Genomic DNA, 16585 nt, shown 5'->3' with positions numbered 1-16585 from the left:
GGTGGGGTAGATTTTTTTATAATAGAATATTTTTATAACAATAGTTACCATATATTGAGTACTTACTATATGTTCATTTTACTTGAATTATCTCATTTAGTCCTCACAACCCTAATAAGTTTCAAGACAAGAAAGCCAAGACGTAGAGAAGTTAAATCTGTCGAAGGTCAAACACGTTTTACGTGGTACAGCTTAGATGTAAATGCAAGTCTGTCTTCATTCTTAACCACTGTACTACGCAGCCTCTTATTGTTATCTGAGCCTCGGGGTGGTTATGACTTGCCCAAGTCCACACAGCTAATAAATGGCAGACCTTGGATTTCAATCTAGGCCTATGTGCTTCCCAAACCTACACATTTTACACTCTATGGTCACTTAAGTAGGTGAGGATTACAGGAGGCGAGAGCACATCTCCAGTGGGAGAGTCACAGCAAACATTTCAAATACTTCATAACTTGGCCTTCCAGGGACTCAACTGTATAAGGTCTCAGGTGAACCAAGAATCTACCTCTCACCATTCCTGAGCAGTCCATATCTTAGGGAACTCAAATAGAGCCAGAAGTCATGTGACACTGAACTTCATTTGTTCTGACCATCTGATATACTGTCCACCCTACCGGGGAAACAGAGACAATGCCCTCTGCAAAAGGCCAGAGACATGCCAAAATAAACATTGTGGCCAGGCCTCAAGAACAGCCCTGGAGGACAGGTTCTGTGGCTGCTAGTCAACTGCCCGATCAGGTCTCTTCTCTTCTCAGCTCTAAATGGGTGCTGATTCTTCAAACGGCTGTGAGAGCTGCACTCTGGAGACCAATAATTGACTTTGGTACCCAAAGTATTGATTGCAAAGAAATACAAGTTACCCAGTTGTCAATGAGAATCCAATTCTCTTTACTGGCCATGACCATAAGAGGTGGGTGGTGGCGGAGGGGGAGGGTGATCCAGAGATAGAAATTAACTTGGGAATTTCCAGTAAACATCAGGCAAGGGCTGGCAAACTGATTCCCCCAGAGAAGTCCTACAAGGTATGAATGGAGTTGCCCCCAGAAACATTTTCCTAGGAGCTATTTGTACTACGCAACCAGTGCTGAGCAAGTCAGGGCTTGCTCCCAAGACCCCCTGCCACCCACTTCAGCTTCTTCCTTAAGGCAGACCCCACTCATTCAGACCCCATGGGGCTGCTGCTTCCCAAAGCTGATAAGGTGAAAGAGTTTCCCACCATCAAGCAGCAATCCTCTGCCTTCTCTCTACTTTCTATAAGGAGGCCCCAATGAGGGCTCAAGAGTGCATGAGGCCTGAGAGAGGAGAAACACTGCCAGGATTATCCAGTCTTCTCTGCTATTCCGGCTCTAGCCAGCCGGGGGCCCCTGGTTCCAGAGAATCAGGCACCTGGCCCTGGCTTTGCTCCCAGGGAAGGCTGCGAGTTGGGAAACCCATGCCCAGCAGGCCTGGGGCAGCTCTGTTTCACCAGCACCTGAGGGCGGGCAAGTACACCATGAAGTCTCGGGTTTCAGGAGGACGGCAGTTGCCTGTCTAAAGGCTTCTCTGTTCCTTGGAATTGTACAGAATGTCTCTTGTGGCTTTTCCTCCTCCCTCCTTTTTTCCTGTTGACTCTCCCCATCTGGCTCTCTGAATCACCAGACTCCACAGGAAAGCAGCAGATGTTGACTTTACTTCTTTCAAGCCAACGTCAGCTCTCTCCTGTGGAGTAGGGCACAGGCAGGAAGGTGAGAGGCAGGGAATGGAGGATGATAACCCTCATCCTTTCCAAATTGTGAGGGAGGATGTAGAGGGAATCTGAAAGAAGTCAGGGACCTAGGCAAAAAATTCTTGATTCCTGGGGACAGGGAAAAAAGGGCCCCAAACCAGGCCCCAATGTTGACTGTGGAACCAGGATTATGAGGGAAACACAGGGTGGGAGTGTTCCTGGCTTTGGTGCCAGGCCATCTTGTATGAGGGAAGGCCTCATCTCTTGCCAGCAGCATCCTCATGACTCAAAAGTCAAGTCAGGCTGCAGGTCTGGGGAGACAGTCCAGAGGCTTCTTCTTGTCCCATCTGAGCCCCTAAACCTCTGCTCTTATGCAAGTCTTTTGGAGAAGCTGCCAAGGAGGACTTTCTAGGGCTTTATTCTACATTCATTGCTCCAATTTCTCTTCTCTTTTTTCTTCCTCGGGGATTTTCTTACGGGCAAAAAAGCCAAGCTGTAGAGGAGGAGATAAGAGTCATTGCCAAATGCCCTGCCTGGGGACCTTGCCAACAGCCCTCAGACATAGCTGAAGTCTTCACTTTTGTTCTGTTTCCAAAAATGAGATTCAAATTTATTTTACTTGGCTAAGTTTAATTCAACCAACATTTGTGGAGTACAGTGAAGGAGATTCAGGCATGACACCCACAGCCTGCTTAGCTGCCCAGCACAAATCCAGTTCTCTCTGCTATCATCAAGGATCCCTCAACTTGTGGGCACCATGCCCCATATTCCCCACTAAAGTAGTGCTTACCTTCCAAAGGCAGAAGACAAGGAGAGCAAGCAGGAGCAGCCCTCCCAAGACACTGCCAATGAGGATCCACAGGGATATGAGGACAGGGCGGGTCTGGATCACCTCCAGGAGGCTCTGTATGGGGAGGAGAGTTATTTTTTACTGGCACCCTTTTGCCCAGCTAGCCTCTCCCCACATTATAGCAAAGCCAGCCTCAAAATAAAAGAATAAAAGGAAAGAAACTGAGGTAGGAATGGAGGCAGTGGGACCCCAGCATCCTGATTTATCACTTCTAAGTCACCGACTGCTGCCTAATGAAGATACCTCTGTTCTGAAAAAGCTCAGAGGTACCCTTACCCCATCCCCACCCTCATTAGTTTCACAGCTCTCAAACTCAGTCTCCAGCCCCACCTCACTCCAACGGGAGGCCTCAGTCAGCTGTAGGACACTGCCCTCCTCAGTTCCCAGCTCAAAGGTGCTGACCACTGTCAAAGACTTGAACTTGGCCTGTGGACAAGTGGATGGGAAGACATTTAAAGTGAGCCATCTTAAGGTGGTATAGCTCTTGGAACCCCAATAGCAAGGATGAAGCTGAGAGGCACAACTTGCAGGACCCTCAAGACCAGAAGAAAAGTTTTGAGACTAACAGGGAAAGAGAGGAAATAGATGGAAAGCCTCTGGTCTTTCATATATGCTGTTTGCTTTACCTGAAATGCACTCAACTCCGCTTTCTTTGGCTAACCCCTACCCCTCCTTTAGGTTGAAGTTTAGATGTCATCCCCTCTGAGAATTAGGGAAGTGTGTCCTCTTAACCCCTACCACCCTGGATCAAGTTATAATGTTCTGTTTACTTCTCTGTCTTTCACCACTGAACTATAAGATCCTTGAGGTCAAGGGTTGTGTCTTACTAATTTATGTGTCCCTAGTGCCTGGTGCCTAGCATAGTGCTAAGTACATAGTGGTTTCTCAATAAATCTTTGTTGAAAGAATAAATAAATGAAAAAGAGGATACCAAAGAGAGACAAAGAGAACCAGACTTACAGAGGAATGGTTGGTCAGACTTAACTTCCCTAACACATATGCCTACATCCCAGGGATCTGTATCATTCAAAGTAGATAGTATATGGGAAAGCACAATATAAACCTCTAGTACTAAATAGCTGTTATAATTAGGATGTCATTTCCCTGCTCAGCAACTCACACTGACTCCTGACTGCCTATCGTATTAAGTCCAATTTCATCTCCCTAGCTTTAGAGAACTTTCATAATCTAGATCCCTGTCAACTATATAATCTTACTTCCCACTACCCTCCAATACATACCCTGCAAGTAATATCAACTATTTATTCATTCATTTAACAAAAATGTATTAAGTCACTACAATGAGTTAGGCATGGTGCTAAATGTTGGAGATATTCTCATCAGTGTCTACCTAATACAGAGCCTTTTATATAGTAGGCAGTTGATGGATTATTGATTGATTGAATTTAGGTATCCGATAAATGTCGATTGATTATTGATAAAGCACTAAGGGATGATAAATGGAGGAAAATACAAGGATAATAACTAGTTTTTAATGAATCTGCCTCATTATTCATTTTTTCTTTACAACAACCCCATAAAGTAGGTATTATCTTCCTTGTTTTAGAGATGAAGAGAAAGAAGCTTAAAGAGATAAAATAACTTGCTCAAGGTCCAACAGCTAGTAGGAGGTAAAGCTGGAATTTGAAGATGGGTCTGTCTACCTCCAAAGCCTATGCTAAAGTTCCAGATAGGAGCAGAAGGGGAGAGTAGTAGAAAAGAAACGGTTTACCCTCCGGAAAAATTCATTGTGAACCAGCCTCAGTAGTCCAACAGAGACCTCAGTGCCCTTTGCCAGCCGCCCAAGGTGGCACCTCACAACCTGACACTGAGTGTTGCTCCCATTCTACCAAAAGAAAGAGACAGATCAGAACCCTGAAGTGGGAAGATCCCCTCCTCCCCACTCCAGGCTCTACTCCCTATCCCAAGGCTCCAAACTCTACTGCCCCCACCCCTGCATTCCCACTCTGGACACCTTCTTCACTTTCTTGTGACTCATACCAGTCGGCTTGTGTGCTGAAGCTCCTTTGGATGCAAAGGGGACCCTGGGGGCTCAGTCAGGTTCTGCACTGTGCAACTTGCCTAGAGGAAGATTCAACTTGAGGGACCTTCTTGATGGTAAGAGGCCAGCCACTCTAGGCTGAGCAGGAGCATACTATCCACACTATTGTAGTTCTTCCCTGGGTAATCCCCTTCTTTCTTCTCAAAGAAGCCACATATATGAAAGAAAGGTCTCCCAGGGGAAAGAGCCCTGAGAGCAGTGATCCAGCAGACAGGGAGCTGGGTGAGTCCACCAGATCAAGGTGGCAGGGTTCCACACACCCCTAGCACAGACTCACATTGTTACTGATGACTTGAGACAGTGAAAGGAAGTAATTGCCCCCATGGGCCACAGCTGGTAGGAGGGCTGAGATGATGAGGCCACTGATCACATAGCAGCCCAGGTTCTGAACCTAAGAGGAGGATTGAAACGGGAAGAGGTGGGAGATAAAAGAAGACTCTTCCTCATCTATTCCCCTTTACCCTAGATACCATTGAAATCTAAGAGAGACTCTTCCCATCCTTTTTCCAGGACTCCTCCCCATCCCTCTGTTCATGCCAAGGCCCATCTGGCTTCTCACCCTAAGAGTAGTTTTGAATTCAGGGCCAGGACCCACTGACAGGGTCCCATATGGGTGAACCTCATAGCGGTGTAGAGTAGACTCACTGCGTGAACACCAAGTCAGGAAGTACATGGTCACAGCCATGACACAGATCCAGAGGCACACGATCAGCACAGAGAAATGGATTCAGGCAAGGCAGGGCCAGCACACAGATAGAAATGGGACATGACATAGACTTGGTACAAACTTTATGGCCACATCCCATATCCCCTCACCCCAGCTCCAACCCCCGGAGCCCAGCAAATCCCTACACCTAGGATGTATAGGTATACCTGTATCTAGGAAAGTAAGATATTTAAAAGAGAATGTTCAGCATGAGTGGGACTGAGGGCCAAAAGATGGAGCAGCCCCAAGGGTTTGGGTCTTGGGGAACACTGAAGCACATGGAGGGAAAGGAAGGAAACATAAAGAGTATGAGTCTGCGGTCAGAACAGGGTCCCAGTGGGGAGCTGAGCCATACCTAGAGAATAGGAGGTGAGGCTCATATTGGATGTAGGCTGAAGTCTGGGCTGTGTTATCTTGAAGTGTCCCATTTCTCTCCAGGCTATTGCTGTAGGGTCAGAGGGAGAGGCTCACATCCCAGCTCTGTCTCAATCACCCCTCTCTGGAGTAGAGGAGTCAATGCTGTATACACCCTACCCCCAACCCCCTTCCCACCAAGACCCAAAAGGAGAGGGCTGGGAAGAAGTTCCCTTTGTTCTCACCTAGTAGCAGTCAGCCTCACAAGGACCTGGTTTAGGAGGGAGGAGCAGCTAAACTCAAACTCTAGCTGAAAAGTCACCTGAGGGCAGGAGACATGGGGTCATGGTAGATTCCTCTTCATGGGGCAACTACAGAGGAACAGGAGCCCTTGTGTGCCCTCTTCCCTAAACTCCTAGGCCCCACAGATTCCAGCCCCTGCTCTCTCAGAGCCCCTGTCTCATCCTGGGCCCCAACTCACCTTGGCTCCAGTCTGAAAGACAGGATGCCCCACACTGCAGAGCCGGGCATGAGGGGAAGGAGCTGTGCATTCCACCTTCACTGGGCTGTCCCTCTGGGAGCAGAGGAATGGGGGTGGAGGCTGGAGCTGGGGCTGCAACTGCTCTCCCGCCCACAGCCTCTAAACACTGAATCTTTCTCTAGAACCCCTCATAGCTGAGGCCAATACCCCATCTTCTTCCTCCTCCTTCCCTGACTCCTCCCAAACTCCCTTCCCCAAGGGCACCTGAGGAGTGAAACTGGCCAGGTGGAGGTTTCTAGAGAAGCTGAGACTCAGGCTAGTGTTGTAGGCATTTTCCTTCCTATTCTCCAGAGCTGCTGACACCAGCACTTTCCGCCGACCATCTCGAACCACAAACGGGTCCTTCCTAGGAGTGGTGGATAAGGGAGAGCCCAGGAGTTGAAGGGGTGCCAAAAGCCTCACTTCTGTTTTCCTGAGCAAGAGACAACCCACCAAGTCCCTTCCGGTCTCTATCAGGTCACCCTGATTTGGCCAGTTCACGTCCATCCCACCTGGAGCCTCTGATGTCCATATTAACTCGAAGCACCAGGTCTGTTATACATTCATTATCAGGGCCACAATCCTTCGAGAAAGGCACCTAGAGGAGAGAGAAGGGGCTGAGGGTAAGAAGAATGCAAGGAGAAAGGAATGGAATTGGGGGAAAACTGAAAAGGGAAGAGTGGGTGCCCAGGTCAGATTTCACCATGATCTCATGTCTCCTCCCTCCCCTTCCTCTTGAATTCACTGAGAAGGGCGGTGTTGGGACCCAGGGGCAGGGCACGGTTTGGCACTGCTGACCAACTTTCGTATGGAGGTGAGTGAGGCCTCATCCAGCACAGGCCCTGGCTTTGTGGTGTTGTCCAAAGTAAAGGTCACAGTCAAAGCCACTGGCCGGAGGTAATCTGATGTATCCTGAGGGAAACCAGAATCAAGGATCATGAGGACCTAGGGTTAAGGGTATAAGCCAGGCCCCTGGCAGAATGTAATAATTACAGTGATCATTTACTGGGCACTTTCTGTGTGCTGCACACTGTCCTAAGGTTTTATCAATACTAATTACATTTAATTCTAATACAACTCCAATGATGTAGTTATTATTACTATTATTATTATTATTATCATTATTATTATTATCCCCCCTTTGCAGGCAAGGAAACTGAGGCTTGCAGGTTATATGTGACTTGCCAGAGTTCACAGGTGGTAAATGGCAGAGCTGGGATTCAAATCCAGATCAGCCAGACTCCAAAGTCTGAACTTTCTCATTTTCCTGTCTTCAGCTTTCTTGCCCATCCAGCAGAAATTCCTTCTCTGATCCAGCCTTCCCCTCACTCCCCAGCCCAGATGCAAAGCAGTTCCTGTCCCCTTCTCACCAGCACATGGAAGTGCAGCTGCTCACAAGTGATATTCCCCACACTGAGCCGGAGCCTCCGAGAAGACAGCCTCTGGCCAGAGCCATCAAATGCTGCACGTGCCCCAGCTGTCCATTCATCCAGTGATGCTGTGAACCGCATGTCTGAATGGGGCAGGCAAGAGGGAGGGTGGAGGGGGTCCAGAGACCAAGGCAGGCAAGGAGTTGAGAGTTGCTTAGGATGCATTCTAGTCACTCACAAAATCGGCGATCCCAGCGGCCAGGAGTGCGGGAGGTCACTTGAAAGCACAGGGCTGCAGATAGGCAGGCTGCCTCCTGGCTTCGACGCCTGCAGTCCCTCTGAACCACACTGATGGCTGGTGGAGTCACATCCAGTGAAGAGGCCAGGTGGACAATGGGCCGGGAGCTAGGAACAGGGTGGGGAAGAAATTCTAGCAGTAGGAGGAAAGCCCTTTGAGAAAGGCAATTTCCAGTGTCTGCCTCCCTGAGGTCAACGGAAAGAACAAGGAGATAGATGCCCTTGTGTCACCCTCCCCTGAAATTTCTGACAGAAGTAAGATAACAGCTAACATTTAATAAGCACTTGCCATGTGCTAGGCACTGTGTTAAGATCTTTACATGGATTATTGCATTTAATCCTCACAACAAGCCAGTAAGGTAGCTACTACTATTATTCCCATTTTATAAATTAGGAAACGGAAGCACAAAGTAAGTTGATCAAGAAATCCAAATCTAAGTCTGTGACTCTAAAGCCCTTGTTTTTAACAGCTATGCTGTGCTGTCCATTGCTACCTGAGCTGGGACTGCTCACCTGAGCAGGATGGCTGCCCCTTGGGCACCCACAGCCACATCTACCAGGTCATCTCCATCCAGATCTAGCCGGCCATCCACACTTCGGCCAAAGTAGCTGAGGGCCAGTGGCATGGAGATAGCAGCAATCCGCTGAGAGGAAGAGAGGAAAGGCTTAGCAGGGACACACACACCTGGTTTCCCAGGCCTCCTACCTGGCTCTTTCTTTCTTTTTTTTTTTTTTTTATAATTTTTATTTATTTATTTCCCCCAAAGACCCAGTAGATAGTTGTATGTCATAGTTGCACATCCTTCTAGTTGCTGTATGTGGGACGCGGCCTCAGCATGGCTGGAGAAGCGGCGCGTCGGCGCTCGCCCGGGATCCGAACCCGGGCCGCCAGCAGCAGAGCGCGCGCACCTAACCGCTAAGCCACGGGGCCGGCCCCCTGGCTCTTTCTAATACTCCCTTCAGGCATAGGAAGGAATAAGAGAAACTTGCTTGCATTCAGAAGTCCCTGAACAGCAACCTTTATCCTACCCCACCACCTCACCTTTTCGCCTACTGATAAAAAAGCACTTGTTCAGTTTGGGTCTCAAGACCAGGGGACAATTGATAAGCAAAGAGCATATCTCCCTTTCCTTTCTTCCCACCAAGCCCCTGCTTTATCTGGCCACTCCTGACCTGGGCAGGATGGGGCCGGACTCCACTCTGGGTTCCATGATATAAGTACAGTGCTCCATGGTGCCCATCCTCCAGGGGTGCCCCCACAGCCACATCAGCAAAACCATCTTGGTTCAGATCAGGAAGGGCACCCATGGCAAAGCCAAATCGAGCATCTTGGGGGGGTTCTGGCTGAAGTGTTCCCTGGAATGTCAGCAATGACTGCTGGTGGAGGTGAGAAGATAGAAGATGCTGATCTGACAGTCCCACCACTCAGCCAGCCCTCAGTTGTATGTACCTTCCCTCCCACCCTCCACCCTCAACAAACAAGTTCTAGGGGATCCCAGCAAGACTCACCTGGCCCACGAGATACACATAAACACGTCCTGTCTCCTTGTTCTGGGGTCCCAGGAACATGGGGGCAGCCACAAGTAAGACATCTGTTGTTCCATCCCCATCCATATCCAATGGGCAGAGCTCACTGCCAAAGTATGAGCCAATCTGGGAAGTGGTAGGGAGTGGTGACCCCAGAGAAAAAGGAAGGTGATTGTGGACAAATGGGAAGCACCCATCAGCCTGCCAATCTGGACCTCACACCTTTGACAGTCTGCCAACCAGAATTCAGTACAGACTTTTCAGGCCCCTTCACTCTCTTGCCCCTTCACTCTCTTCCCTGACAGCCTGGAGGTCCCTCAGGATCCAAGAACCCCACCCTCCATTGGATGCCCTACCTGCTCCCCCTGGAGGCTCTGGGCGACCCTCACAGCCCCATCTTTCTTAAGCTGGAAGGCGATGACCTTTCCTCGATGTCTAAACCGAGGAGCCCCTGAGAGAAAGAGGCGGCGTCCACCTCGCAAAAGCATGGAGGAAACAGAGTAACCTAGAAGTGGGCAAGGAATCAGAGGTGAAAGGGAAGGAAGATGGGGTCAGAGTGGGAGGGTTCCTTAAAGGCACAGAAGGAGGTTCCAAGGAAAGTAGCAGGAGATCAGTGAGAAACTACATGAGTTAAGAGGGAGTACATTATCCCCCCGACTGGGGAAGCATTTCCCCCACCCCCATCCCCTAATCCTCTGCAACTCTCTGCTACTCACCCAGGTAGGCTGCATGGTTCTGCAATGCAGGGGGGAACTCATCTTCCAGGGCCGTCCGTGGGGGAAAAAGGCGGTGACCTTCTTCAAGCCATAACACTGAGCCCCCCCAGTCATAGGCCCCCACCATCCCAAAGAGAATCCCATCCTGTAGGGCAGAACCAGATGGGCTCACTGAAAAGACAGTGGGGAATAAGGAGAAAAAAATCTCCAGGAGTGAGAGGGTCCCTGAGAATATGCTGGGGTAAAAAGCATATATATTTTTTTATGCTGGGAGTTGGAAAGGCATGGGAAGGTCAGCATGGACATTGGTTAAAGGAGGAATCTAGAAGAGCCCTGGGGTTGAAGTTGTCTGAGTCAGAGGTTGGAAGGAGTCAGAGGTTGAAAGGGGTCATGGAAGGGTCAGAGTCTGTCCAACCTTTAGTCGATGAGTGGAGAAACCAATCTGAGACATTTCCAGCCCAAAGGAGCTTTCGTTTTCTCCATGGGACCCTTGAGCATGAGAAAATATCAAGGCAATATTAGGGAAGACAGTTCCCCCTTTGACCTATTGAACTCACTCCAGAACCCCACCTACACTCCAGAACTCCTCCTACCCTCCAGTTTCTCCAAGGTAATCATTACCCTCAAGGCCAAAAATCCGGTCTCCTAGTGCATCCACAATGTCAGTCAATGCAGCTTCATCTGTGACATTGAAGAAGAATCTCTCGTCTGGATCACTGGCAATAGCTCTGATTTCCCGCAGGAAAGAGCTGGGGTCTCGCTGCCGCCGGAGGTAGTGACCAAGGACCTGGTATCAGGAGATCAAGGTAGGGTCTGTTAGCTGTGTGGAGGGAAATGTTACAGCTGGTATAGAACACAGCCAACTAAAGTGAAGGAAAGGAAATATGGCTGACATCTGGGAAGCAGTTAATGCTCATTTTCCTCAGGTTCCCAGTCCTCAATGTCACGGTCCCCACCCACCTCCATCCTTCCAGGTCCAGGGTAGATTCTCACCGCAATCCCATAGCGTGTCACTCTTCCAGCATCACAGGCCTTTAGTGCTGTGGGAAGCTCCTCTCCATCATGTGATTCTCCATCAGTGACAACCACCAGTAGCCTGGCAGCCTCTGGTCGGCCCCCACGGGACTGACTGAATCCTTCTGTGCTGAGAAAAGAGAGAAAGGAGTGAGATGTGATCAGATGTATGCAGATACACGTGCACACACACACACACACACACACACACAGGACTCAACACTGTCAGCACTTCACCGAGGTCAGACATCTTGCCTTTTTAGTCTATCTCCCCAACAGTGTCTAGCATGGACACTGGCACACAGTAAGAGTGTCATAGAACATATAGAGTAGCATATCATCAGTGCAAATAAGTATAAAATCCACTCATTCATAGATTTATTCAGCAAATATTACATTTGGGAGGATAAGTATTAAGGGAATGTAGAATAAAGGAGAATGATCAGGTCAGGGGAGTCTTTCAAGAGATAAGTTTTGAATCACGTTTGGAAAGTGGGCTAGGATATGAGTGGTGGAGTGACCTGAAGGCCAAGATCAAAGTGGGAACGGAGGGATAGAGAGTTCTGTCTGCAGAGATAAATAAAGCAGAAACATGGAGAGACACAGACATAGACTCTTTGAGGAAATGCGTTGAGAGGGAGTGCAATGACAGCCAACTTAGCATTCCCCCACCCACCATTAGTGTGGACACAGAGATAAGCACGCAAGAATCTTGGGATGTACACACTGCCCTCCAAACCCTCCCCTAACCTTTCTAGGCCCTCCTCACTCTGGCCTCCCACACTCCCCTCCCAATGCCTCACCAGGCCACCATTATTGCTTGGGCAGTCTTTGTTTCTCGTCCCTCCCGCCGACTCAGGTTCCTTGCTGCTCTCATCACTTCTTCCTTGGTTCGGTAATCTCCCAGGGACCACTCATGTACAGGACTCTCCCCATACTGTACCAGACCCACCTGAGAATAAAGTGTACATTCAAATGGAAGGTGTGTATGGTTGTAGGGGGAGAAGAAAGTATGTGAGGGACAGGAAAGGAGCACCCAGATACCACTGAAGACACCACTACCTAACATTTATCTCCTCTCTTCCTGTCTCTTCCCCTCCAAGCCCACCCATATTGCCTTCTCTTACCTGTATTTGCTCTGGGTCAATAAACAGTCTCCCTACCAGTCTTCGTAGGAAAGTCCGAACTTCAGACCAGGGATAGATGCTGTTGGAGCCATCCAAGACGATGACAACATCCATGTATGTCGGGCAGCCTAAGAGGAGGGTATGGTGACGGGAAACAGAGGAGCAGAAGGATATTGGGCATGGGGGCAACAAGGGAAGAGGTCACAGGAGGGCACATTCAATTCAAACATTTATTAGGCACTTCTGACATGCAAGGAAGGTAGTGTGCCAGGCCCTGGGTAAATGTAGAAACAAATAAAAGAGGCGATGAGCATACATACAATTTACCAAAAAAAAAAAAAAACAAAGAAAAAGGAATTAAGCACTAGGCAGAAACACAGTACCACTCTATGCTATGGGAGAACAAAAGAGGGTCAGTTCTGATGGTAGGCAATCAAAGGAGGCAGGAACTGAGAAGATATTGAAGACTGAAGATGTTTAAGGAGAGGAGAATATAAGGAAAGGCATTTGGGTGGAGAACACTTTAAACAAAAGGAGATGGAGGTATAAAAATAGATGATACATAGGAGAATGTTAAGGTGAATGCTATGGGCAAGGTGCAGGGTATGGAATGATATAATGAGAATTGAGTTTTTGAAGTTGGTTAGATCAATTCATGGAGTCTTGATGCCCTGGTAGAGTCTGAATTCTAATCTGTTAGGAAATCTGGAGGTTTTGCAGGTATATTAGGTAGCAATGAGGATAGTCATGCAGGCCCCCTATCAAGCATCATACCCTCTTGCCCCATCTTTTTCCCACCCTGCACCCCATTCTGAGGACTGAGTCCTCAGTCCCTTCTTCCGGCTCACGTTGTGCGGTGGGTGCCAGGCTTCCCTGGGGCCGGAATGAAGCATCTACATGGGCACATATCCCAGAACTGAAGACAGAGGAGCCGCAAGCACGAGACCAGAGAGGGGCACAAGCCTGAGAATGGGTGGGGGAAATAGTTATTCCCAGGCTTGAGAGGGCACCCTCAGAACATGCTTCTAGTCAACGGAGGCATTGAGACCACTCCCTGAGATTCCTCTCCTTTCTTTCTAGGGTTTTAACTCCTTGACCCCTCCACATATACCAGTTACCCTTTACCATATTGCTCTTTTCTCTGCCACGAACTTTCAGAGACTCCCCCCACCATCACCCACCACCCGTTCCTTAGCTCACCATGAATCCCCCATCACCATTTGTCTCTAGTAGAGACATCCCCAGGTGCATATTCACAGCAGGACGAGATGAATTTCCCAGTGGATAGTCACCTGGTTGGGGGATGAGGGGGTGGGAAAGAATGAGATCATGGGGTCACAGATGACGGGGTGCTTAAGTTCAGGGTGATTTTGGAAGAGGATGAGAAGAGATCAGGATCAAGTCAGGGGTGCGGAGTATGTGAGATATGGGAGCAAAGAAGGTGAGGTGTAAGTGGTCACAGCTACTAGCACATCAAGGTTAAGGGTTAGGAGTGGAAGAGTGAAGCATCTTCTTACCCAAGTGGCCCTTGGCACATGGGGCATTGTGGGAGCCCCCTATAGGGCAGCGATAAACATCCCCTCTTCGGTCGCCTGAAGGCCCATCCCAGGGGGCACCCACCAGCATCCTGGGAGGAGGACATGAATATAAGTGTAGTGTGAGTATGACCTTTGAGATAGGCCAGAGGGGAAGCACACGGGGGTGGAGAGTCTAGAGCCCTAGCCACTTTCAAAAGACCAGATTAGATTCCCATCTACCCTGCCTCCCCTTTAATAGCTCTATCACAGTCCCAACCCCATGGCCCTCTGGTTTCCTCCTCACCATCGTCGTCCACCCCCAACATGTTGTAAGACACTGTATCCAAATTCAGCCTCGGGTGGCCCTGGGAATAGGCGTGGGCGATGTACGTCCAGGTTAAAGGGGGAGCAGAGACCTGGGGGGCCAGGATCATAAGGTTAGCAGGAAGCAGTCAGAGAGACTAATGAATGCCTGGAAAAGCACAACCAAAGAGAAGCCACGAAGGGAACATTTTGATTTCGGTCTATCTCCCTACTTCTTACTCATAAGCTGTCCTGGCCTCTGTCAACGTCATGTACTCAGAGCTCCAAGCAAGGATGATCTCCTTCCTGTGTTTGGGTCCGGATGTCTAACTGTGTCCCTCTGCCATGCTGGTGCACAGCTGTATTTTCATTCCCATTTCTGAAATCTCATTTACAGACATGTCTGGAAGGGTCAAGTTCCTCTTTTCCACATTATTCCTCCTACACATCCTCCTCCCCAAGCTGTGAGAGTCAAAAGAGGGAGAAGGTCTTTCTGCAGCCCCAGAACAACTACTTCTTCCAAATTCTCCCCCAACTCAGGACCATAGGGAGAACAAGGAGTCTAGGGAGCACTGTATGTCTGGGTCTCCTTCTCTTTCTATCTCTTCTTGACTCCCAGTGTCATTGTTACACTCTCACTCTTTCTCCAATGTCTAGGTCTCTGGTTGATTCCAGCCCTGGAAACCTCAGTGGTAATTAACTGGGTGGGGCCACTCGCCTGCCCACACATATGGTTTGCCATCCATCCTTACCAAGGGTCCCATTACCTCAAAGTTTCCCACAATCCCGTTCCTTTCTAATTCATCCACCCTCCCAACTGCCCCCTGCCTACCTGCATTTCTTCCTTAACTCTCATCCCACCCTAAAGACCCCTCAATCATGTCCTAGCTGATTCTTCCCTCCCAACCTCAGTCCCTTTAAAATCAGAGCTGGTATTTTAGGAAACGAAGATTACAGGGCACCAATGAGGAAAAATTCCAGGCCTCTTGTCCCTCCCATGGTTCTTTCCCTGACTGTACCTTGCTCCTTCCTTTCAAGCAACCCCCTCTCAGGCCACAGCCACCAATGGCTATAGCTCTGTCTCAAACTATGCTCATTTTCAGAAAGGTATTTTGTATGTGAGCCTTTCTGCATCCAGGAAACTGGCAGGGCTGTATGACCAGGAATTGTAGCTCATTGGTTTAGATAAACCCAGAGTTCTGACCACAGAGTTAGTCAATTATGCCTCAGGCCCCAGAGACCACCAAGATTAGGGAGAAGTAGGGAGGGGGATAATAGGAATTAGACTAGCCACATGGAAGGTCACATCAGGTTTCTTTTTGGTCCCCTCACTCCTCCAGGTCTTAGGATGAAGATTTTAGATAAATGAACACACATCTTACACGAGGCCCTGCCAGTCTCAATATTGAAGCAGTCATATGTTGGGCATAAGAATGCAATCATGCAACGCCCCCCAACTCCCCCCGCCCCTCGCCCCCACCACATACACACTAGAAATGTAGAATCAGTATTAATCTCTCACCCTAATTCCTGAACAATTTTAACCCTAAAGGTCCCAATGCCAAACAATACAAACATATTCCATTCCCACCGGAAACCAAGAAGTTAACCTCTCTCACCTGTCAGGAACATCAGGGGCAAGAACAGGGGAGGGATGAAGGGGAGCTCCATGTCTGGTTGTTCTCTGTCCGTGTGAGAAGTCCTCTGTCCATGTGAGAAGTCCTCTGTGCCTCTGTCCCTCTCCTTTTCTGTTTTTTTTACTTTCCCTCCCATCCTGCCCCCTCCCACTGGCAGCTAAAAATAAAGTTGGAAGGAATGGGAGGAGTGATGGTGGGGAACTGTGGGGAGCCCCAGACCAAGAAAAGGAGGACTGAGCAATCTTACTCTAGTTCTGTGCCTTGGTGCTGCCCCCTGGAGGCATCACCTCAATATCCAAAGAGAACACAATTCTTGACTATTTCTGCCGTTTCTTTCTCTTCCTTTTTTCCTATCCTTTGCTGTTGCCAGGCAATAATGCTTTCTTCAGATTCAGAATAGAAGGCAGGAATGGGAGATAGATACTTTTTACTTTCTAACTTTATTTATCTCAACCTGGGATATGGAAAATGAAAGAGCTGATAACAGTGATATCACTTCCCCAACCAACCAAGCGGAGTCCCAACGTGTGAAGACACAGCCAGCCCACAAACCAAGCCTTACCAGCCTCACTCCACTTAGTCCTGTTTGTGACTCTTAGCCCATGCTGCCTTGTGGTATTGGAGGGACTATAAACCATGAACTGGTATGCGGTGTGCTTTGTGGAACCAGTATAATTACTTCAACATTAGACCCCATCTTCTCAACCAGGCTATAAACTTAGCTGAAGTTGGGACCATAGAGCTTCTTAGCTTTTTGTAGCTCCACCACCAAGTATTATGTCCTGCATAGTGTAGGTGCTCAATAAAAGTCTGTGGGTGATGATGCCAGCAGCTAATCCCATGGAAAACCCAAACCACAGTGACAGAAATAGGGGCC

The 16585-nt window shown here is 48.8% G+C and overlaps 1 protein-coding gene across 1 annotated transcript; it reads right to left on the bottom strand.

Annotated features, from left to right (window-relative positions):
• Positions 1-622: 622 nt before the first annotated feature.
• On the bottom strand, positions 623-16526 carry ITGA10 (integrin subunit alpha 10). Its single transcript, XM_004420568.3, has 30 exons — positions 15691-16526; positions 14073-14184; positions 13769-13878; positions 13452-13543; positions 13100-13214; positions 12252-12379; positions 11928-12076; positions 11104-11254; positions 10732-10897; positions 10526-10599; positions 10111-10255; positions 9751-9899; positions 9377-9520; positions 9041-9244; positions 8381-8511; positions 7809-7975; positions 7571-7713; positions 6999-7112; positions 6713-6798; positions 6426-6567; positions 6162-6254; positions 5926-6002; positions 5682-5771; positions 5180-5264; positions 4898-5011; positions 4560-4640; positions 4291-4404; positions 2889-2984; positions 2499-2612; positions 623-2201 (listed from the first exon to the last, which is right to left on the bottom strand). Exons 1-30 carry the CDS (start codon positions 15842-15844, stop codon positions 2136-2138), a joined length of 3606 nt encoding a protein of 1201 aa, XP_004420625.2. The 5' UTR covers positions 15845-16526; the 3' UTR covers positions 623-2135.
• Positions 16527-16585: the final 59 nt, after the last annotated feature.

The sequence above is a fragment of the Ceratotherium simum genome, chromosome 2, assembly GCF_057802395.1.
Source record: "Ceratotherium simum simum isolate JZ-2026a chromosome 2, ASM5780239v1, whole genome shotgun sequence".
Taxonomy (NCBI): Eukaryota; Metazoa; Chordata; class Mammalia; order Perissodactyla; family Rhinocerotidae; genus Ceratotherium; species Ceratotherium simum.
This window is presented reverse-complemented; position numbering and strand designations above follow the sequence as displayed.